At 35.3% G+C, this 23490-nt stretch overlaps 1 protein-coding gene across 1 annotated transcript in view; it reads left to right on the top strand.

Annotated features, from left to right (window-relative positions):
- Nucleotides 1-22110, top strand: part of CCDC18 (coiled-coil domain containing 18) — a 39738-nt gene extending 17628 nt beyond the window's left edge. The window contains exons 10-29 of the mRNA XM_087930222.1: nucleotides 362-429; nucleotides 516-667; nucleotides 1442-1659; nucleotides 2494-2604; nucleotides 2906-3037; nucleotides 5497-5631; nucleotides 7045-7122; nucleotides 7657-7773; nucleotides 8194-8361; nucleotides 9318-9460; nucleotides 10178-10341; nucleotides 10730-10943; nucleotides 13035-13134; nucleotides 13611-13727; nucleotides 13865-14008; nucleotides 14460-14663; nucleotides 15269-15406; nucleotides 16575-16763; nucleotides 19665-20102; nucleotides 21890-22110. Coding sequence (XP_087786348.1) covers nucleotides 362-429; nucleotides 516-667; nucleotides 1442-1659; nucleotides 2494-2604; nucleotides 2906-3037; nucleotides 5497-5631; nucleotides 7045-7122; nucleotides 7657-7773; nucleotides 8194-8361; nucleotides 9318-9460; nucleotides 10178-10341; nucleotides 10730-10943; nucleotides 13035-13134; nucleotides 13611-13727; nucleotides 13865-14008; nucleotides 14460-14663; nucleotides 15269-15406; nucleotides 16575-16763; nucleotides 19665-20075 — 3003 coding nt within the window. The 3' untranslated portion in view covers nucleotides 20076-20102; nucleotides 21890-22110. The remainder of the gene's footprint in view (nucleotides 1-361; nucleotides 430-515; nucleotides 668-1441; nucleotides 1660-2493; nucleotides 2605-2905; nucleotides 3038-5496; nucleotides 5632-7044; nucleotides 7123-7656; nucleotides 7774-8193; nucleotides 8362-9317; nucleotides 9461-10177; nucleotides 10342-10729; nucleotides 10944-13034; nucleotides 13135-13610; nucleotides 13728-13864; nucleotides 14009-14459; nucleotides 14664-15268; nucleotides 15407-16574; nucleotides 16764-19664; nucleotides 20103-21889) is intronic.
- The last annotated feature ends 1380 nt before the right edge of the window (nucleotides 22111-23490 follow it).

Below are 23490 nucleotides of genomic sequence, written 5' to 3'. Positions count from 1 at the left end.
AATAGAAACTACATTTACACATCCTTATCTTGACTAATTGCTGACCAACAGAGCGGAGCTTCCTTCAAGACAGGTTTACTTGTGGGGTGGCTCCATTATTGTTAACATTCTTCTATCATTTTCTTTCCTTGTTTAGATCTGCTTTAATAGTTTTTTATATTTTTAATAATTATATAATGGTTTTAAGTAATTATTGCTTTATGTCTAATTTTAATTGGATTATTGTACACCACCCAGAGTCACTTTCTATGAGATGTATGACCATATAAAGTTGAGAAGTAAATTGTATCCATGAATGACTTCTCAATTAATTATAACCAATTTTTTAAAATATTTGTTTCTGTTTTTCCCCGTTTTTTAGGATAATCACTCTAATGAAATGTGCAGCAATTGGTCTGAAATAGATGGTCTTCTGAAAGAAGAGCTAAGGTATTCTTTTAACTGTAACTTATTAAGGATCAAATAAATTCATTATGAGTTATAAAAAAAAATCAATTATATACTATTTTTCTTAGACAAAAAATTAACTTTCAAGAAGCAGGAATTCAGAAACTTCAGACAGAATATGTGACCTGTAAGTTAGGTCAAGATTGCTCTGAAGATGATGAGGGACAGGAATTGAATGGTCTAGAAACTGAACCAGTAAAACTCAGTGGAAATCAGGCAGGTATGTATAATGGTTATATGACCTCAGTAATAAAGCACTATATTTCTACAAATGAAACTGAAAAAAATGTAATTTGTTTCTGGAATATTAGATAGTTGCTTCTCCAGAATAATCCACTTCAAAGTACAATAAATGGATCTTGTGACAAGAATATCCATTATGCTTAAATCTAACTAGCACTACAGTGGTTCAGGAAATGATAAAGCTAAACAGGTCATTTTCTAGGCTATGTAGAAATGGTAGGTCATGTTTATGCTTGATATGGCATTTACTGAAGTAATTTCTTTTCTTTGATACACCATCCCCATGATCACACAATCAAAATTTAGGCATTTGGCAATTGACTCAGATATATGATGGTTGCAGTGTCCTCAGGTCATGTGATCACTTTTTGCAACCTTCTGACAAGCAGAATGGGGGAAGCCAGATTCACTTAACAGTTGTGTTACTAACTTAACAACTGCAGTGATTCACTTAAGTATGGCGAGAATGGTCACAAAATGGGGCAAAATTCACTTAAACACAAAAAGCAACTTTTTCACTTGGCAACAGAAATTTTGGATTCAATTGTGGTTGTAAGTCAAGGATTATCTGTATTAACAGTTAAGAGAGAATTCTGCACCAAAGTATGAGTAATGTATGCATCTAAAATATTAATGAAGATCTAAAAATGGATTCTCAGATTAACATTACTTAGGTAAAAATGTATAGCTTTACAATATTGTACATTCTAAAAAAATTTATAAATGGCTAAACATTGTCTCATTTTTAAAGGGACAAAGTGCGAACAACTGGAACTTATTAGTAAACAATTTGAAAAAGAAAAGCAAATATTAAATAGAAATTTAGAAGAACTGCGTATTAAACTGGAAAAATCAGAAGAAGAAAGTGCTATTTTAAAAAACAACATCGCCCAGAGAACTAATCAATTTCAAACAATACAGGAAGAGCTATTAGAGAAAGCTGCAAAATCATGTCGCTTGGAAAGAGAAGTAAGTGAAAATTAAGAAGTCTGTTCTTGAAGGCTATCTAGTTTAATTTTATTTTTATATGGTGCCTCGGAAGTTCCCAAGAGCATACATTAATTCCTCTGTAATAATATACTATGGCTAGAATTTGTTTCTTGCATCAATACTGAGATCTCCTTTCCTTATGGTTTCTTTCATAGTGATAACTCACATTGGCTTAAGATCATTCTCACTATTGAACCAAAGAATACTTAAGGCCTTTTGGGATAATTTGTCAGTGTCTGAAGTATGCAGTAGTTATTGTAGTATAGTCCCACAAGCCAAAATCTAATGTTATATTCTGTCATCATATAAAACAGCAGATGCCTATGTACTTCTTGTTCCAGACATGACTGATATTAGCAATAGCACCTAGACTTATATACCACTTTATAGTGCTTTACAGCTCTCTCTAAACAGTTTACAGAGACAGCATATTGCCCCCAACAATCTGAGTCCCCCTATTGCTGTTGATTTTAACAAAAATAACAAAAAAGTTACTTTGTGGTAAAATGGGCAGCCAGTAAATTTGATAAATAAAATAAAATAAATAAAAGGAGAAGTGACATAATAGGTAAATGGGATGAACTGTGAATGTGAATGAGTTTATGCTTTACAATTTAGGTATGTATGTATTTTCTTAAATACTCTGAAATACAGCTCATGTTATTTGCTGTTACTAATACCCTAAACTGTGAAAAAACATACTGCCATTGTTTCAACCATCTGCACTATATAGAAGTTGCATTATCTGTATAATAAATGTATAAAAGTATATCAACCCTTGTTCATTTCAATTTATGTACATATTCTTTATAGGTAGCAAGAATATCCTCCCAGTTTTCCATCCTTGAAAAACAGTTGGAAGAAAAAACTTTTGCTTATGTAACTGCACTTGCAAGAAATACTGAATTGGAACAGGAATTAATGGTCACAGTCTTTTTTCAATATTTTGAAGTAGAATGAGATGCATTAATCTTACATGATGTTAAACAAATTGTGCTAATATGCTTTGTTTTATTCAGAGCTTGTTTCTAATATAATTTATAAAAAGCAAAATTCTTTTTTATTTTATATAAAATTGTGTATCTGATTTTTACCTGTTAATTTTCTGCCTAATATTTTTAGTTACGCTTCCATAGTGAGATAATGGTTGCCAAAACATCCATATAATTTTTTTCAACTTATTGTCAAATTGTTGTCAAACTGTAAAAAAAAAGTTTTTTCCTAGGCAATGAACTCTGAGCTTCAAAGCATGGAAAGAAACATCACTAAAGAACAAAATCACTTCTCTACAATATTAGAAGAAACAAAGTTAATTAATCATGAGCAACAGAAGGAGATGAAAAACCAAATTGATTTAGTAAGTCTCAAAGTTGTATAATATGAATTGGAATTAAAATTTCAATTCCCAAATATTTTGGTGGGCTCTTGCACTTAGAATAAGGCAGAGGTATATCTTTTCTATCTGGGCTTGCCTGTATGTAAACAGCAAACAGCATGGCTCTCTGCAAAGTAATTTACATAGCTATTTCATGCAATAAGTTCTTTGTGGAGGCATACTGCATGGCTTTTTAAGAATCATGCTACTTTAAATCTCAATAAAAGAATAGCTAATGTTCCAATTGATAGAATATTGTACTGTCCAGTGCTTTTTTCCCCATGAATTTCTTGCTACTAGGAACAGTTGCTAAGCTATTCTGTTATCAGCAGGCAAATAACAGCTGGCTTCAGGAAATGCATGTTATCTATTAAAAGACAAGAAAGAGTATGTTCACTCTTTTGAATTACATTATTCCCACAATTCGCATAAGAAAGAGTTTGGATGTAATATAAATATACAATTTGCCACTGATACAGAGTAACTTGAATTGTCACTGCCGCTCAGCAACTATTGTTCTCCACTTTCCTCTTTCTTTTCAATTCCTGCATGTATCTTAGGCCTCCAAATCAGGAAAAATAATTGGAATAACAATTCTAGGATTTGTTCCCTACATAGAGAACAGGGTAACAATGCAGTTCTATCATATTGTAGGTATTGCTATTTATGGCTTTTTAATGCTGCTGTTGCTGTATTTACTTACTTACTTATTACATTTATGTGCTGCCCATCTCATCAGAGACAACTTGGGGTGGCTTACAAACATTAAAACCTGTAATTTACACACATTAGAATAAAACAATCAATAAAAATAAACACTGTTAAAGGTGGAAAGGAGTGGTTGATGATATTTCAACCCATGGTGATAGAAGATCTCACCCAGCAGCTTCATATAGATGTAAAAGAGTAATGGAGAGAGTACCAGTACACCAAAAAGGAGCAGCTGTGGGCTGGATCTCACTACCTATCAATACTGATTGGGACCAGCCTTGTAGAAAGGAGCCAAACAATCCCAAAACCCTGCAGACAGCCAAAAAGTATCATGGTCAATGATACTAAAGGCTGCTGTGGGGTCAAGGAGAATAATGACGCTTGCAACACCCCAGAGTACTCTTGACAGAGGTCATCAAATGCAGCCAATACTGTTCCATAACTGGGCCTGAATCTTTTTTTATCCAGAATCCTTTGAAACTACCAAGCAATTACTTTCTCTACCACCTTTCCTAAAAAGGGAAGTTTGGAAACTGGATGAAAATTGTCCAGATAGGTGGGATCAAGAGAGTTCTTTTAGGAGGGGGCAAACCAGAGCCTCCTTAAAAAGCCCTGGGAATATTCTCTCCCACAGTGAGAAATGAATCAGTATCTAAATCCCCTGGCAATCCCCATCCTGGAGGCTTTTATCAGTCAGGAGGGGCAAGGATCTAATTGACAGGTGGTTGTAATGATAGCACCAAGGAACCTGTCTACTTCATTGGTCCAACAGGATCGAACTATTCACAGATAACTGGATAAGATCTTTCCCCAGGCATCTCATATGGACCAGTACCACTCATGGCTTCCAATTGGGAAAAAAGCTGAGTGACTTTGTCAGGTGTTGAATAAATTCCTCTGCACAACCCTGAAGATGATGATCTGAGCCCCACTGTCCCAGGAAGGATTCTGAACAGGGTCACTAGGAAAAACTGCAGATGCAATACGGGAAGAGAAATAATGTTTCACCACTCTTACCACCACAAGATAGGCCTTAATGTCAGTTTTAAGTTGTTTTCCTCCAGCAGTGCTCTAGGCATTTCTCAATTCTTTTCAAAACTTGCAGCTCCCCCATAGGGAAAGGCAGGCACAAAACTACTCCATAGGGAGGCTCCAAGGGTCTAGAGAGGCTCCCCAGGAGTGATCCAGTCCAAAGCCTCAGTTGCCCTTTGATTTTAGAATGTTACTAAGTGCAGCAACTCCCCCCTCCCCCAGTTCAGATCCATCAATACTACCTTATACTAGAAACAGCACTGTTTGGAAGCTACATCTTCAGGCTTTGAAATATCAAAAACTGGTATATAAATGATTACAGTGTTCTTTCCAACTGGGGTAAAAATGCTGCTACAAAACAAGGGTGGTGATGAAAGAATTGGAGCTCAGCAGTGAATAAGAAAATTGTAAACGTATTTCTGCAGGTTTCTCAAAGTTCATTAAAAGTCCCCCAATAGGCCAGAAGCTATAGCAAATGCTCTGTTTTTTTTCAGCTCTCAATTTCTGTATCTTTGATTATTTCTTTCAACAGTTGTAATCATATTCTATTGCTGTCTATGTGTCTTTATTAAATATAATAATCTATTTTTAGTTTGCTTTTAAAATATTGGAGGAGGGCATTCTTGTAATATTGATGAATAGGGGAGGTATATGTGGGATATTGGATAGATCAATTAAAACCTTTGTTTCTTATATAGCTACAGTCTCAACTAGAAACTAAAAACCAACAATTTCTAGAACAAGAGAAAACAATGTCCATTTTCCAGCAGGATATTTTATATAAACAACATCAGCTTGAATCATTGGATCGACTATTAATAGAAAGCAAAGAGGTAGCATTTTTGAATAATTAACGGTTCTTGGGATTTGGATTGGATTGCTTGAAAGTTACTACTTGCAAATTGTTTCCTTGCTTTTTAGCATCTGAAAAGCAATTTGAGAGTCACCGTTAATACTAGGAAGCTTTGTACTAACAACCTTCAGATGCAATTTCTAATTAAAAATTATAAAATAGCAGTAAAAGACCATATTTCTAGATTTGAAATAGTTACTTGTTCAGTATACTGGTTCAAGCTTTCATGATTGGTATTTGTTGGGAAGTGTTTAGCTTCAGAGTTTACTGACAATGCTCTAGACAATAGATTTTTTTGATGTTTTGCCAGCAACTATGGCTGATCAGCATTCCAAAAACGATCATTAAGAAGCTGGAATGAACAAAGGTCCAATCAGGATACTATGCCACCAGAATGGCCAATCAGAATTGGGCATAAACAGAGACTAGTTCTCATGAACCTGCACCAACCTGGATCCAGCTCATCTAAATTGATCAGTTAACCTAGCTATAAAGTTAGGAGCCTGGTCAGCCCCTACTCAATTGCATAGCTAACTACCTTGCCTCTGAAGATGCCAGTCACAGTTGCCCATGAAGTGACAAGATATCTTCTGTTCAGAATCTAGACCATACTCACAGTCCTGAAGTTCAGTACTGCCCAACAGTCACTTGTTCATTGGATTAGCTAAATATATTGTTCATGTTTTATTTTATGAACTTGCAAACATCTTAACAGATGGCAGAATCTTGCCAAACTTAACCTGGGCTCAGAAGTTAAATATGATTGTGCCTGGATAAGATTTGGATAGGAGATCATCAGGAAATGTCAATGTATTGGCTACCTTGGGATGTTAAAATACATCCTGGAAGGAGATCATGGCAAACCATGTCTGTATAATGACAAAACTGTGTTCATGTAATTGAGCTCAAATGATGGCAACTTTTAATAGTATCTTGATATGACTAGATGAATTATGATTTCTTACTATCTTCATTCCCATTGCTTCCATCAAAAAATCTGAGATGCTTCAGTCAAGCAAGCAGTATTTTATAGATAAGGCAGACTCTTTTCTATTGTTTGAAATGTTCTTGAATTTATAAGCTGTTGGAGCCCCCATATCCTAATGGCATAACTATTTGATTGGTGCTAGAAATTAGATAGATGCCTGAAGGATGAAAACCTGAAAACAAAAGACTTGGGAGGGGAAACAATAAAATTATGCAAAATGGAAGGAAAGCCTAGAAAATGAACCTAATCCAAATGTCTTAGAACAGCATACCTGCAGATTTTTCTTCTATAGAAAAACATGTGACACTCAACTTGCTTGAGAATTTATAATCATATCAAAAATATGATAGAAAACTCCAGGTTTTTAATAACATCAAATATTCTGTTGATTCTGAATAAAAACAGGAAATGAAAAAACAAAGAACAAAAAAAGATGAAGCTTTAAAGAAATTACAAGACCAATTTGCTGATGAAACTGTCAAGGTTTGTTCTTAGAGCTTCAAGTAGCTTTAAAGTCTCCCCTTATTTTTCATTTTCTTTTGAAAAGAAAAGTAGCAGTAATTCCTTTGCAGTAATTTCAATTTTGGCTTAAATTAATAAGTACTCTTTTAGTCTTTAAAAATATATCTATGAATGGATTATTTCCTTTAAATCTTTAATATTTATTAAATTACCATTTTATGAATTTATTACTACAACTATTATTATTGTTCAAATAACTTAATACTAAATGTAGCACTCAATTTTTCAGGACTACCAAGGATTCCAGAATCAATTAAAAAAACCCTCCCCTATCATCAGGGCTTACAAAATAGGAAACAGAAGGAAAAAAGAAAAGGGGGGGGGGGGGGCAAATAGCCATCATGTGTTAGTGTGTTTATAATAATCACCTGAGATGAAAACCATTCAAGGATAGCAAGAGCCAAATGTAGTTTTTTTCTTAGTATAGCTAATAAACTAGACTTGTTTCTAGCAGATAGTCTTTCTTCACTGCTATGTTTTCTTCTGTTTTATTAGGTCAAACATTTACAAAAAGCGTTAGAAAGCTGTAAGCAAGATATAGCTTTGTATTTAGAACATTTAGAAGAAAATAAAGTGTTGTTTGAAAAGCAATTGGAGAAAAAGTCTGAAGAGGTAAACATGCTCTTTTTCATCTTGCTCCCCAGATAGTCTTGCTATGTTATATTTGATACACAAAAAATAGGATTTTATTTTATTAGCTATACTATTGGAAAGAAATTTGAGAGAAACTTCACTGATTTTATAATACAACCAGACCTTAGTAGTCATTAAAGACAAAGAACGTGTTGTTTGGTTATGTGGAAGTGACTCTGAAAAGCAGGATCCATTCGTAATTTTAAGCTAAAGCTTATCTTCAAATATAGCCCGTATTGTAGATTTTTATTTCAATTTATAATAGACTTTAATAAAACTTCAACTTAGCAGTAGCATAGATATATATATTGATAGAGCAGACCATTCTGTTAAACGTGAAGTAGGAAGCTGAAAAACAAATTGCCTTGTTGCAGTCTCATCATATTATTTATTTTTCAGATACAGAGGTTGCAAAAAGAAATAAAGCATAAGAATGACAATCTTCAGTCAACTAGTGAACAAAATCTTGCTCTACAGCAGAGTCTACAGCAGCAGCAGCAAATGTTACATCAAGAAACCATTAGGAATAGTGAATTAGATGACAGCCAAGTATACCTCCAAAAGCAGGTATATTTTTCATGGTAAATATTTTTAAAATGTATGACAAGCACTTATATAGTTCATATTCTGTATTTTCTGTTACCAAGCGTATTTGAAATGAAACAATTTCATCTTATTGTGAAGCATTAAGTTGAATCCAGAGTTTAGCTGAGAGAATTGACTATTTTACCTTTAGAATATATCTTGAAAGAGATTTTCTCTATGGTTGAAGTCCCAATATAATTCTTGAAAGCAAAGCAGTCTCAGCCTCCAGTATAGTTTTTATATGAAATAAAAAAGGCTGGTAATTGTAAACCACTTAATGTTTTTAATTGTTTTCTTCTGCCTACCACAGAAGAAAAAATAAATTTGGGCATGGGAAAAATCTTTTTATCATTTTGCTTTTTGGTAAGTTATTGTTTTGTTGCTGGTGTTATTAAAGCACTTTCCAAATACAGTTGTGCAAAATATTAGGAGATTGAAATATCCCAACTCAGACATTACTGGAAATTATTCAGTGTGAAAAGACTTGGCCCAATCTTACAGAAATATTCCAATCTGAAACAGGCATTTGATTGCAAAAGGCATTTGATTGACAAGGTTGGAAAAGATGATTTTAGAGCTAGGACTTTTTGACATTTTTTTGAGTATTTCTACCTCCAAATTTCAAGTTGCCCATCAGTCCAAAAATTAGCACTTCTATACACTTGTTCACATAAATTTTGGAGATACCCCCAGATGTATATATTTATGCTTATTAGGAATAAACATGAAAACAATTGATTTGGGTATGTATTCTACTGAACCATAGGACTGATTGTTTGAATGCAGCCTGCAGTCCTCCTGATTTTTGCAAGCATAAACTCTAATGCATTGGGACTATTATGCATGGGATATTAAGAGCATATTACTAAGTGATTGCATTGAGATATGCTACCAAATTGTTTAGAATTACAGTGAAATCTCTATTTCCCCCAAAACAGGTATCAAAACTAGAGCAAGAACTTCAAAAGCAGAAGGATATGTTGGAAGAAGAATTGAGAAGAACAAATGAAAGGCTTCATTTAGCCACTGAAGAAAACAATGTGAAACGGCAAAAAATAGCAGAACTTACTGCTACAATCAGGCATAGTCCCATTTTTTAAAATTTAAAAATATGCAATTATTTTTATAAATGTATTGTTTTGGGAGAAAAAAAGGTTTTAGAAACAAAAGTTTATTGCACAATTCTATGCATATACATTTGTTCTATAGATTTTAGTGGAATTTTTCTCAGATTTAAGGGATGTGGTAGCTCAGTGGCTAAGACACTGAATTTGTCGATCAGAAAGGTTGGCAGTTTGAATCCCTAGCACCGCATGACAGAGTGAGCTCCCACTACTTGTCCCAGCTTCTGCCAATTTAGCAGTTTGATAGCATGTAAAAATGCAAGTAGAAAAGTAGGGACCACTTTGGTGGGAAGGTAACAGCATTCCTTGCGCCTTCGGCATTTAGTCATGCCAGCCACATGACCAGAGATGTCTTTGGACAGCGCTGGCTTTTCGGCTTTGTAACGGAGATGAGCACTGTCCCCTAGAGCCAGACTAGCACATATGTGTGAGGGGAAACTTTACCTTTACCTTATTCCCAGATTAATATATGAAGGCATTTCAAATGTACTTATTTGTGTATTTGTTTATTTCTCCATTTATATTGTGCTGTTTTTCATGACTCTAAATAGCTTACACTTAAAGGTTCAGATGTAGTTCCCATTTTTTTATTATTGACTCTGGATACTTTGTAGACCTGTAAACATGCTATTGTTTTAATTATTCATTGAGGCATGGTATATTTGCTTCTTTAGGCAGATTAAACAAGAGATGGATCAGTGTAAAGATGAGTTAATAGACATGGAGAAAGAATTAGTGCATTTAAGAAGAGACGGTCATAGTAAAGCGACGCAGCTGAGCCAACTGGAAATTACTTTACAGCAGAGAATCTCAGAATGTAATAAAAAGACACATCAAGGTAAGCTTTTCATTATGCTTTCAATTTTTTTAAAGTAGAATTAAACTTTTGGTTTTAAACATGAAGCGGTACTTCATAGAGATAATGGAAATAGAGTATTTCCAGTTATTATAATATGGCCAATTAATATTTTTTCCAGAATCCTTTTCTTGGAACCTAGTCTATTAAATTTAAGGATAGGCAAACAGTTTAGTTACTCCCAAATAATATATTTTACTTTTGCTCCTTTGAAAAGTGTTTTATGGTGATTGCTGATATTTAAGTTGTGTTCTTCATTTTGGAATAGCCTGAAGGATAGGGTAGAAACTTAAAACTGTATTGTGTGTAAATGCATACATGCATTGTCTGGCTAAACATTCTTGATTGCTTTTTTCTATTTGCACAAAAGTGAAAGAATTAGAAGATAAGCTGCTTATAAGTGAGACCCAGCAAAAAGATTCCATACAGAAAATAGAATCTCTAGATAATGACCTGAAAAACACCACTGGGGAGTTAAAAACTACTTTGAGACAACTGCAAGACCTTCGGGATACATTACAGAATGCACAGATATCCCTAGAGGAGAAGTATACTACTATCCATGATTTAACAGATGAATTAAGGTGTGTTAATAAGCATCCCAAAAATGGACCAGTGTAACAAACTACCATAGTAGCTTCTGCAGGTGGTGTACCTACTCAAGCTTACCTGATCTTAAAAACCTAGCATAGTTGGATCTGTTTAGCATTTGGATGGGAGACCTTAACTTAAGGGAATTCCAGGGATGTATGCTCATGTGCAACAAACATCAAGGAAGAAAACTGTGTGAAATTATTTTTGTGCTTCTGCCCCAAAATTCTTCAGGGATATTTACAAGAGCTACCAAATTTTTATCTCAAATCAAGAGAGTCTTTATTTTTCACCATTACAAATTAATAAATTAGAATTCTTATTTCAAAATTCATTGCCAGCATTTTGTTAACTGAAATACATCTTGAATTTACTTTTATTTATTAACAATGAATTGCTAACATAACTTGTGTTTTGAATGATTTAGTTGCCTTAAAATCACTGCATTGCTGAATTTTGAAGCAAAATAGCTTTAACTGTCCTTCAAGCTATTTCCCAAATGTAGGAAAGTACAAAGCTAAATATGAAATTAGGATAATAAAATGCAGGTATTATCTACTCCCTCACATAAAAGGGAATAATATAAAACAAAGAAACAAAATAGCATATAATGTATTGGCTAATTGTGCCTTATTTTGATACATGGAAAGCAACAAAAAAGCCTGTTAGATGTATAATTTATCTGAGACACAAGTGTGCAACAAAAACAAAAATATGCTATTAATCTTCATTATTTAGAAATAATCATTTGATCATTTAATTTAGAATGGGTTAATGCTAAATATGAGAATCCATAGACTCAGTACATGAGTCTGTACATAATGATTTACAAAATGTAGGTCATGTGTAGAATCAGAATACTAAACTTTTATATTTAATTCTCAGCATTTTGTAAGTACCAATAGAAGAGATTGTGTGTAGCTTTAGTGCTTTATAAGTACTAAATATTAAAATATGTATGAGTGGCATGGTGGCCTAGTGGTGAAGATGCTCACCTCCCACTCAGAAGGTTGAGAATTCAGTCCTAGGTAGAGGCAACTATTTCTTTCCTAGGGTGCAAAGAAAAAATATCTGGCTAACTCCATGTAAGCAACAGGAAGGGCATCCAGCCAGTAAATGCTCAGCTCCATCCAGTTGCCCCAATTCTACCCCAAATAGAGCATACAGAGTCATTAAAAAATCAGTTGTATTTATTAATCTTTCATATTAAATATTATGTGGTTTTAATATGATTAACTACTCTGGTTTTTGTACTATAAGACACTCCAGACCATAAGCTTTGGGGAGGAAAACAAGAAAAAAAAATCTGCCTCTGCCTCCTAGCAATTTGCCTCCTTGCAGCAAACAAACTCGTCAGCTTCAGCATAGCCTGATTTAGCACGAACAGCTCATTGGCAGTTGGATCAGCCTCCCAGAATACCACCAATCAGCTGTTCCAGGCTGCAGGGATCACCGCTGCCACACACCCCATTTTCAGTCCGTTCCAGGCGGCAGGGATCGCCGCCACCTATAACGGGCCAAAAAAGGGATGCATGGAGGCCGAAAATGCAGTGCACGGAGGCAGCAATAGGCAGTGGCAGTGATTCCCACGGCCTGGAACAGCTGATTGGTGGTATTCTGGGAGGCTGATCCAGCCACCAGTGCTAGCACCAGCTTGTGCTAAATCAGGCTATGCTGAAACTGACCAGGCTGTTGGCTGTTTGCTGCAAAGAGGCAACTTGCTGGAAAGCAGAGGCGGAAGGGTGGGGGCTGATGGGTAGGTGGGGCTTCGGCAACATTCGCTCTATAAGATGCACAGAAATTTCCAGCCACCTTTTGGGGGTGGGTGGGTGGGGAGTGTGTCGTATACTATGAAAAATTCGGTCTATTCACCCAAAATTCAATGTCAACTTAACAAAGCTATACTACAATTTCTGCTTATAGATTTGGCTGTGTTTTTTCCTTAGTATTTATGAGTAACACAGATTGAATAAGTTACTTCAAAATAAACATAAAATTAGGGTGTAGAAGAATTGGATGAGGATAATTAGAATTTAACTTCCCTAATAGAGAAAATATTTCTCATTTTTAAATGAAAATGGCAGAGAATGCAAGGATGAACTTGAAGAGAAAAAGCAAGAACTTCTTGACATGGAAAAAGTGCTGAAAGAAAGAAATTGGGATTTGAAACAAAGAGCAGCTCAGGTTAGAAGAATATGTAAATTTAATAAGCTTTTAAGAATGATTGGGACATTATTAGTAAATATATTTGGGGTGCATATTTTCATTAATGTTCCACAATTTTAGTGTGTACAGGTAATCCACAACATAACCATTTGTTTAATGATGGCTTGAAATTACTACAGCTTTACAAAGAGATTTATAATCCATTGGCTTCCATTTGCAACAGCTGTAGTGTCTTGCAGTCATGTGGTCGCAATTTGCAACCTTCCAGCTGGCTTTTAAAAGTCAACTGGGGAAGCCAGAATCACTTAACAACCATGTGATTTGCTTAGCAGTTGTGGTAAAATGGTCACAAAATTGGGTCTTGTCACATGATGACTCGCTTAATGGCTGCATAATTTAGCAATCAAAATTCAAGTCTCAATTGTGGTCATGAGTTGAAGTTTACCTATAATATTTGTTTCTGTTTTAATATTTTGTCTTTCCTTTTTTAAAAGGTTACACAGTTGGATATGTCAATTCGTGAATACAGGGGAGAAATGGAACAAAAAATAATTACATTGCAAGGTAGCTTGGAAAAAGCTGAGCTGCAGATAAAAGATTATAATAAACAGGTACTGTTATTGTTCAAAATGCTTTTTAAAATAATTGCTTCTAGTTGCTTACTTTCCACAAATGCCTGCTGTGAAGAATTTTAACTCTTCAAAGGGTCATTCTCTTTATAACTTACTTGCTTACATTTTGCTATCAGATTGAAAGTTTGGCAAGCAAGGCACAACGTTCAAAAGAGGAGCTTCAAGAACAAGAGTATAATATTCTTCAACAAGATCAAGAGATAAATCATCTTAGAAAAGAGAATGAACAAAAGCAGCAAAGAATAACAGATACTGAGAAAGTAAGTTTCTCTTGTCTATTGTTTTCTCGGTCTTTTTCAATATTCCAGGTTTCTAATCTAACCAGTTACTTTAAATAATACCTTATCAATAATATATGACAAGGAATAATATTGCCTTATCATAAAAAAGATTATTGTTTGAAGTATGTTCCACTAAAGTCATTGAAGCTTGCTGAAATATAGTTTGTTTACTTTTCCATGAGAACATGCCAGTATTTTTGCATTTAATTTTCTGATATTGCTGATTTTTTCTTTCCCTTTAGAGATGTTTGTATACATATCTGCCAACAAAGAATACTGCTCCATCTGGCTGATTATTTTAACGCTGTCTAGAACTGTTTTTCAGACAGCAGATCTAATTTTAGGATAATAAATAAAAACTACTAAAAATGAAATAACAGGAAGACATAAGATTCTTAGTATGTAAAAAAAACCACTTTTCTCTTTTTAGAAGCTGAAAGATCAAGAAAGGCGTATTGCAGAACAGTATAAAGAAATACTTGATTTGGGGCAACAGTTGAGACTGGAACGTGAAGCAATGAAACAAGTTCATGTGGATCTATTAGAGAGTCGTCGCCAACAGGCTCAAGCTCAGAGAGATGTGGACAGGATCTCTCTTGAACTGGAAGAAGTGAACCATATCTCACATGAAAAAGTAACCAATTTTACAGATTAATTTTATGAGAAATCAACTATCCCAATGCAATATTCTTTCCAGTGTCAGTTTAATGCAGGGGTCTTCAAACTTGACAGCTTTAAGACTTGTGGACTTCAACTGCCAGAATTCCTCCTCCAGTCATGTTAGGAATTCTGGGAAGTCCACAAGTCTTAAACTTGCCAAGTTTGAAGATCCTTGATTTAATGTGTAGAGCATGGTTCAGAGCACTTTCAAATGGGGAAAGACAAAAGGTTAAAGCTAACCAATATTGCTAGGTCAGTTTGAAAATGATGTAAAACAAATATTTCAGACCCCAGGTGAATACTTTTCTTAAACTTGTGGAGAAAACCTGAAAGGGGTCTCGTTATTTTAATGAATATCAGAGAAGTGCTTGAAACATTAATAACAAAAAATGTTTCAAAAATAGCTGTAAATATGTTTTCTTGATTCGTACTGGAAAATTAGTAGCGATCGTCTATATAAACGAGATATTTTGGTATTGCTTAAAATATTCTTGTTTTTAATAATACTAATATGTTAATATTTCTAAGAAAATATGGCAAGATATATTGATTTTGTGTTGGGGCATAATTCTCTTTCAGGAAACCCGTGTAAATAATTTGGCAGAACAGTTGGGAGCAGCTCAGGTGCGAGAAACTGAGTTAGAAGCAAGGATGCAAACTGAGATTAAAAGGCTCACTGCAGAAATACATTTGCTAAAACAGTCTTTCTTATCAGAGGTGAGAACAAAATTGGCTCTTTTCCATACCTTCAAATAATTTATTCTGTACCAAGTGCGTATGAAATAATTTCAAATCAGTTGGTGCCCTTTCTCAAAAGTTATGAACTGAACATTGATAAACTATTTAAGCACCACGGATATGCATAATACCAACAGCTACTATCCTATGGCATACCCTAGCCATGGAATAACTTGCTGCTATGGTTGAGGATCGTTCTTTTTGTTAAGTTTTTTTGTTAAGATTTAATAGTTTAGATTGCATCGTATATGGATACTTGCTAGCTACTTGAAACTATACATTGAGAATGAATAAGACATCCATTTTTTAAAATTTACATTTATTTGTTGAAATAATAAAGCCAGAAAGGAGCCATTTTGGTCTAATGTTAAGGCACCAGGATAGAAATCAGGAGACTGAATTCCAGTCTTGCCTTAGACATGAAAATTGTCTGGGCCAGGCACTCTCTCAGCCCAACTCATCTCACAGGGTTGTTGGAATAATAGGAGAAGGAACAAGTATAGTATGATCACTGCATTGAGCTATTTATAAAAATAATAAAGGCATGATAAAAAAAAACTATTTAAAAAAGTCACTGCAATGGGGACATGTTCATTGATTTAGTGTGGATTTAACAGTAATTAAGAGTATTTGTGAAGTCTTGTGTATCTAATCATATTTGGCCAATAAAGAATTCTAATTCTATTTGCAAATTTTTGCAGTATTTATTTTAAAACATTTAAAAAGTGAAATACAAAGAACTATATCACCAATAAAATATAGTAATGATATGATTAAAATTATAGTAATTAAAAGAAATAAAATCTAATGGGAAAATTGTATAAAAATCAATATATCTATTTAGTATCAGTAGTTAATTAGTTGCTTTCTTAAGTTTATCATATAGAACTATATGGCTTCATCTTCTCATTTTTAGAACATAAAGACTTTTCAAAAATAGTAACAAATTCACATCCTGAATCCATTCCTTAATATCAGGAGAACAAGTTACTTTCCACTGATGTAAGGTTATCCTCTTTGCTGAGTGCCAGACATGGAAGAGCCAATCATGTTCTTAAAATGAAAATTTCAAACAGAACTGCTACTTAAATTTGTATTAATTTTGAAATATTGAAAAAAATGTATTTGAAATATATTTTGTCTTCAGAAACTTTCCCATGAAGAAGAACAGACAAAATGGCAGCAGTCACTATCTAAATCTCATCATGTTAATGGGCAACTACAACAGATCAAAATGGAACTGGATGATGCTCAAGACACTGTTTATAATCTACAACAACAGCTTCAGTCCAGAGATGATACGATTCAAACAACCAATGAAAAGTTGCTTCTTAAAGTGAGTTAAGAAAGGAATATTTGTATTCGATATAAGGTTGTCATCTCAATTCATTTTATTGGAACTTGCAATACATGTCTGTTATCACTGAAATCTGTACTCTGGATGGTACTCATTCCTAGCTATTACGAAAACTTTGGATTAAGAGAGTGGAGGAAAAAATAAACATTGTAAAGTATTGTTGTTGAAGGAGATTGTTGATAGTATTAATCCTTATGAACTGTGTTTTGGATAGTTATTTTGGAAGGCCAAACTTAACAGAGAACATGATAGCAAAGAAACCTGCATTTATTGTGTTAGGGAATTTAATGGCAAAAAGACATGTGGTTTGCTTCCTTCAGTTTGCTATTTTTAAATACATACCATATTTTTCAGACTATAGGATGCTCCGAAGTATAAGACGTACCTAGCTTATGGGGAGGAAAATAAGGAAAAAAATCTGCCTCTGCCTTTCAGCAATTTGCCTCCTTGCAACAAACAGCCTGGTCAGCTTAAGCAGACTGATTTAGCACAAGCAGCTGATTGTAGGTTGGATCAGCCTCCCGACGATCAGCTGTTTCAGGCTGCAGGGATCACTATCGCCTATTGCCGCCTCTGTACACCCCATTTTCAGCCTCTGCATCCTATTTTCAGCCTTGTGCACCCCGTTTTCAGCCCATTCCAGGTGATAGGGATCAGAATGGGCCAAAAATGGGGCAAATGGACGCCAAAAACTGTATCTGGAGGCTGAAAATGGGGCACACAGAGGTAGCAATAGGCGATGGTGATCCCTGCAGCCTGAAACAGGGAGGCTGATCCAACTGACAATCAGCTGCTTGTGCTAATCAGGCTGCGCTGAAGCTGAGCAGGCTGTTTGCTGTAAGGAGGCAAATTGCTGGGAGGCAGAGGCCGAAGGGTGGGGGCTGCTGGGTGGGTGGGGCTTCAGCAGCATTTACTGTATAAGACACACAGACATTTCCACCCACTTTTGGGGAAGGGAGTTTGGGGGGGTGGAGTACATTTTATGCATTGAAAAATACAGTAATACATGGATTTTGAACCACAAAGGAATCAACTTCTCTAAAGTTAAAGGAGAATTGTCATTACATATGTGATGACCCGGGGCGTGGCACAAAGGCAACACAGTCAGATAATCAGTAGGAGTCCCTTTATTAGATCCAACTTTGCCCCCAATGTCCTGGTTACCTTCTGGGCTGGAGAAAAATTCTCCCAGGAACAGGCTTTGGTTGCAGAAAATCAAGTCCAAAACGTGGTCAACAGAAACTGTAACTATAAGTCCAGTCAAGGCAAGATGAGGTAATTAGTCCGGCAGGGCAAGAGAAGGAATTCCAGATGTGAAGGAACGGCAGTAATTCAACCCAGTTGGGAGGATGCCAGAAACACAGATAACCAAAATCAACACAAGATAAACTCATGTTTGTTCCCAGCCGATGCTGCACTCAGCTTGCATCTCTTTTAAACTCATTCCCAGATGTTGCTCATGAAGGGAATCAGGGCCCTTTCCTTCCCCCTAAGTCACGCAACCCATGTTGCTCTCTTCTCCATTCCTCCCTGCATGTCCTAGGATGAAGAGGGTTGGGTGGGCTTGGGTCTTCCTCTGTACTCCCTCTCCCTTGTTCTATCTCACCCTGCTCTGCCCAGCCAGACTTTGCCCTTCCCCCGTTTCCTCCACAGCCAACAGAGCCACACTCCCACTCCCTGTCAGATGTTCGTCTTCCTCCTCAGATTCAGATTCTGACAGGGGCATGACAACTGAGCCCATCTCCAACAGGGGCATGACATGCTGAGCCCATCTCCTCTTTTTTGAGATCTGAGAGCCTATCTCACTTCATAATATAAAATATCAGTCAGAAATAATTAAACTGGGTAGTGGAAGCCAGTTCTTTCAATTGCAGAGAGTTGCTCAGCATGTCCAACTCAGTGCAGGGATTCAAATTAGCGCACCCTCAGTAGATGGCTACTTAGGCTCTTCTTGAAGACATCCAGTAAACACTTAATTAAATAATTGGTTCTAGTATCAAACAGGTTTCCCTATTTAAAGAATGTTTTCTAAAGTATAATGCTGAGAATTGTCCCCAGCACTTGAAGTGCAATAAGGCGGAATAAAATGGAACTGTGATTTTAAAACTATTATTTTGTTGATGTAGCCTAAAACCAAATGTATCTTTTTTTGCAATTTCATTCTGCTGCTTCAAGTTTAGTTTGGAATTAACTACTATTCAGAAATCTTATGAATACCAATGAAGCTTTTAAGATCTTTTGCTGAGCGTATTCTGCAAATAAGCCTTTCTCAACTGGAGTTCCATTGAATCCGAGAGTTCTGCAAGAGGTTAAGGGTTCTTTCAAGATATTGTGATTGAAAAAGACCATTTTTTGAACTTTGCATATTATATAATGCTAGCACTTGCAATGGTGGGAATTTTTACATGTCACAATGTAACAATCTGGTCTGAATTATATTAGGTAGCTTTTATATTTTTTACAATTTTTATGCAAGAGTTTTATGAGACTTGACGATTGTATGAACTGCTTTTATTGAGTAAAAGGTTTGAGGAAAAACGGCTTATTCTACAGTAAGGCTCCCTGTTAGGAGTAAGGCTCCCAATTTATTTGTTGCCTTTTAATCTCAGTTGGTCACTAGTAAATCTTTTACTTCACTGTGTCATCATTATCTCCTTCTGTTATTCAAATATCATTTCAGATAATTGCTTAATAGCCTGTAGAAATAGTATTGGAGATGCTTTGTTTAATAAGAATCAAGCCATGCATATATAATGTATATATATAACATTTTTATTAATCAGAAATACTATCAATATTTTTATTAAACAAGTAGCTTTTGTTAAGATGATCCCTGATCACTTCATTTCTACAAAGCTTTAAATCTCTGTTGCAATATAGGAATCTGAACTTACAAGATTACAAACAAGAATTGCAGTTCATGAAAGAACAGCAAGCATCAAGCAACTAATAGAACATCATTGGTCTGATGATCAAGGACTTGACTTTGCCAAGCATTCCACTTGCAGAAAACTACGGCGTTCAACAAGCACCAGTGATCTAAATATTAAGGACAATAAAAACATACTAAGTCAAAACCAGACAGTTACACTACACTCTTCAGTGAGTTCTGAAATGTCAAAGTATATATCTCATGCTTCATCAAAGAGTTTGAATGAGTCTTCCTTTGATCCTTTGACATACAATGTAGACGAAGAAGTAACTTGTAACAGTAATGACTTTCAAACACTCAGTGGCATGCTGAAGTATATCAACAAGGAGATAAAGGATTCTGAAAATTCTTCACTATAATTTTTATCTGCTGTAAAGAAAAATCAAGTATGTATTTCTGTATCTAATATTTCCTAGGTAAATGGAGTACCATATACCTTGTCACTGAAGTAACTTTTCATGCAAATATTGTTACCTTTATAAATGTAAACAGAGTAATTTCTAACAAAGAGAAATTAACTGAAGTTAAATAAACAATTTGCTCCCCAAAAGGCCCAGTGCAATAATGAAAATAAAACAATGAAAAAAAAACTAAAATGGAGCTGTCATATTTCTAGAATATTTAGTACATTGAAGTCCTTAATATTTTACAGGTAGTCCTCGACTTATGACGACAGTTGAGACCATTTTTTTTATTGCTAAGTGAAATATTTGTTAAATGAATTTTGCCCTACTTTATGGCCTTTTGTGCCATAGTTGTTAATTGAATGCCTGCAATTGTTAAATTAGTAACATGGTTAACTGAATCTTGACTTTGCCCTGTGAGAAGGTCACAAAAGGTGATTACATGACATCAGGACACTGCAACAGTTATAAATGAGTCAATTGCCAAACATCTGAATTTTGATCGAGACTGGGGATACTGCAATAGTCAAGTGTGAAAAATGGTCATAAGTCACTTTTCAGTGCTGTTGTAACTTTGGTCACTAAAAGTACTGTTATAAGTCGAGGACTACCTGTATTTACTATGTTCAGCGACATCGAATTAAAGATGTAAGAAAATCACCATACGTCTATTTTCTCAGAATTAAATTCTATGTTTTGGAGAGCCTTTTTCCAAGGATTAGAAATGCAATGAATGTGAGAAAGGAATGTGCAAAGAATTAGTTTAAATATCAATAGATGTTTATAGCAGTAACTCAAATGTTGACCTTAGTTGTGTCAAAGAATTCTTCAAATCATTTTACTACAGGTAGTCCTTGCCTTATGACAACAAGCCTGGAATTTGGGTTTTAAATTATTAGTCATAAATTGAGTCGCCATGTGGTTGCACTTGATTTTATGACCTTTTTTTGCAGTGGTGGCTAACTGTATCACCGTTAAGTGATTCAAACATAGTTGTAAATCTGAATCCAGCTTATCCAATGGGTCTTTTTGCAGGAAAAGGCAAAAAAGTCACAAAACCTGATCATGTGACTGCAGGACATTGCAACCAATCAAATATGAGCTGGCTCCCAATGGCATGTCATTAGAGAGCATGAGTGGGTTATACACTTGGCAAAATTGAATATATTTTGACAACTACAAATTTCTGGAGGTTAGAGACTATAGAAATGATGGATGAAGGATGGGACCTTGGTTCTGTTTTGCAATGGATTTTTTTTATTTATAAAGTTATGTTTGATGATATGCTGTGACGCCTTTCATAACTGACTCACTAGAGATGTTCTTTTTTTTTTAATCAGTGAGGAGTATTGTAGTATTGTAGCCCCCAGTGTGGTCCTTATGTGGCTCTTATGACATTTTGAATTTGAAATCCTTCCTATTGTCTTGTAGAATCCTGTACAGAGAGTTTATTATATAATTCATGGCTAGCAAAAGACAATCATTCCATAAGATTGCAGTACATACATATAACGATGTCAAAATATTGCATTTCACTGAAATTAATTTGTAAATTCTGAGCTTCTGAGCTCTTTTGATTTTAGAGAAAATACTTTTAAATATGTACAAACAACATCTCCTAAAATCTCAGAAACCAGAGGTATTGCTGAAGTAAAAATTTCCATCTAGGAAAATTGTATATCGCACAGTGCTTTCTTTAACAACAACTTGAGGTCTGACTGAATTTCATTATACAATATTCATTTTAACTGAAAATATGTTTATTTCAGGAAGAAAGTTTCTGAAGAAATAAGTGTGCTGGCATGCAACTGACCACAGATGGATTTATGGGCACGGCATGGAGTTCATAAGAACAGTTTATAGAAACCACAAATATAATTATTTTTAGTAACTTTCCACCGAAAATTATTTTCTGTGCTTTTTCAGTATTTATATTATTTCTTACACTAGTAATGTTTTTTATTATGTTTACTAATAAAGTAAAATCCATAAAAATCCTTTTTTAAACAAAACTTTTCATTAAACTTTAAAATTTCAGCTAACCCCATAATTTATAACCAAACAGATCCTATAAAATTGTCCTACATTTAAAAAATGCTACTTGTAATGATAAACGGCATAATATGTATAGAATGCATGATTCTGAATGGAAGTTTATAGCCATGTACATTTGTCTGCACATAAAACTTATACACCATTAGCTCAGGGGTAGGATTTAGCCAGTTTGGACGGGTTCAGGTGAACTGGATGTTAATTTTATGTCTCGTTCAGCAAACCTGTTGTTCTGACAACTGGATGGCCCCGTCCCACCTCTCCCAGGCCATGGTGCAAGAGGCCAACTAGGTCACACCCACCATGGCCATGCCCACCCAGCAGCCAGGCAGAGAACCGGTTGCTAAAATTTTTGAATTCCTCTCTCGCATTAATTAGCTGACACACTATTGCATGACTGATCAAAAGAAGGACATACACATATCCCTGCTGGGATCATTCATACCTGGTGGGAAAGCCCATAGGCAGGATCTGGCCGGCGGTGTGCTTAGATCTGGCCTGCAGTGCCGCCCTGGAAACAGTGAAGGACCAGCCCACAGTGCCTCTGCCAGCGAAGCTCCATTTTTGCTGGCAGAGTGCTCGGGTCACCACAGGCACCGCAACATTAGTTATGTCCAGCTGGCCATGGCCACCCCTCCCCCCCCCAAGGTCAAACACAACCCTGATGCGGCCCTCAATGAAATCAAGTTTGACACCTCTGCCTTAGAATTTTTAAGCCAGCTACTTTTCTTTCCCGTTCAGCTTATCTCATATTTTGGGGGTTAAATGAGAGAATGTATTTTGATGTAAAGGCATGAAATAAACATGTGATTATAAGGAAATCAAGGCTTCTTATAAAAAGCTGCACATGCACTGTTATATCTTACAGCTGCTGCTAAGAAAGTTGCTTCTAGTTCCCTTTCAGGGGACCCTTTTTCCTTGGTGCATTGAAGCAATACCAAAAACTATGTGCTGGGGTACTTGTCTATCCCATGGGCAGGTATAATAGCTTTTATTGAGTTCTTTTTTTTAAAAAAAAAGCAACCTGTTTTCTTAATAACTTGACTCTTAAGATTATTTATAAAAGAAATTGCACAAGTGCAATAACGTATCACAGAAAATAACATTCAAGAGTTGTAACAAAACATTTTTCCTATTATGTCACCCTTATTTTATCCCCAAAGTCAGCCGAACTCTTATCATATATGCCCCATCTCGACAGAATAGTCCGTGCAGTAGAATCTATCTGTTTACTACCTAGCACTAAAACTCTTCTCTAACTCTTTAAATGGGCAAAACGTGAGCAAGAATATTTAACTATTTACCTGCTGCTGATCTC

Source organism: Pseudonaja textilis, chromosome 3 (genome assembly GCF_049901715.1).
Source record: "Pseudonaja textilis isolate UNSWEBS1 chromosome 3, rPseTex1.2, whole genome shotgun sequence".
Classification (NCBI taxonomy): Eukaryota; Metazoa; Chordata; class Lepidosauria; order Squamata; family Elapidae; genus Pseudonaja; species Pseudonaja textilis.
This window is presented reverse-complemented; position numbering and strand designations above follow the sequence as displayed.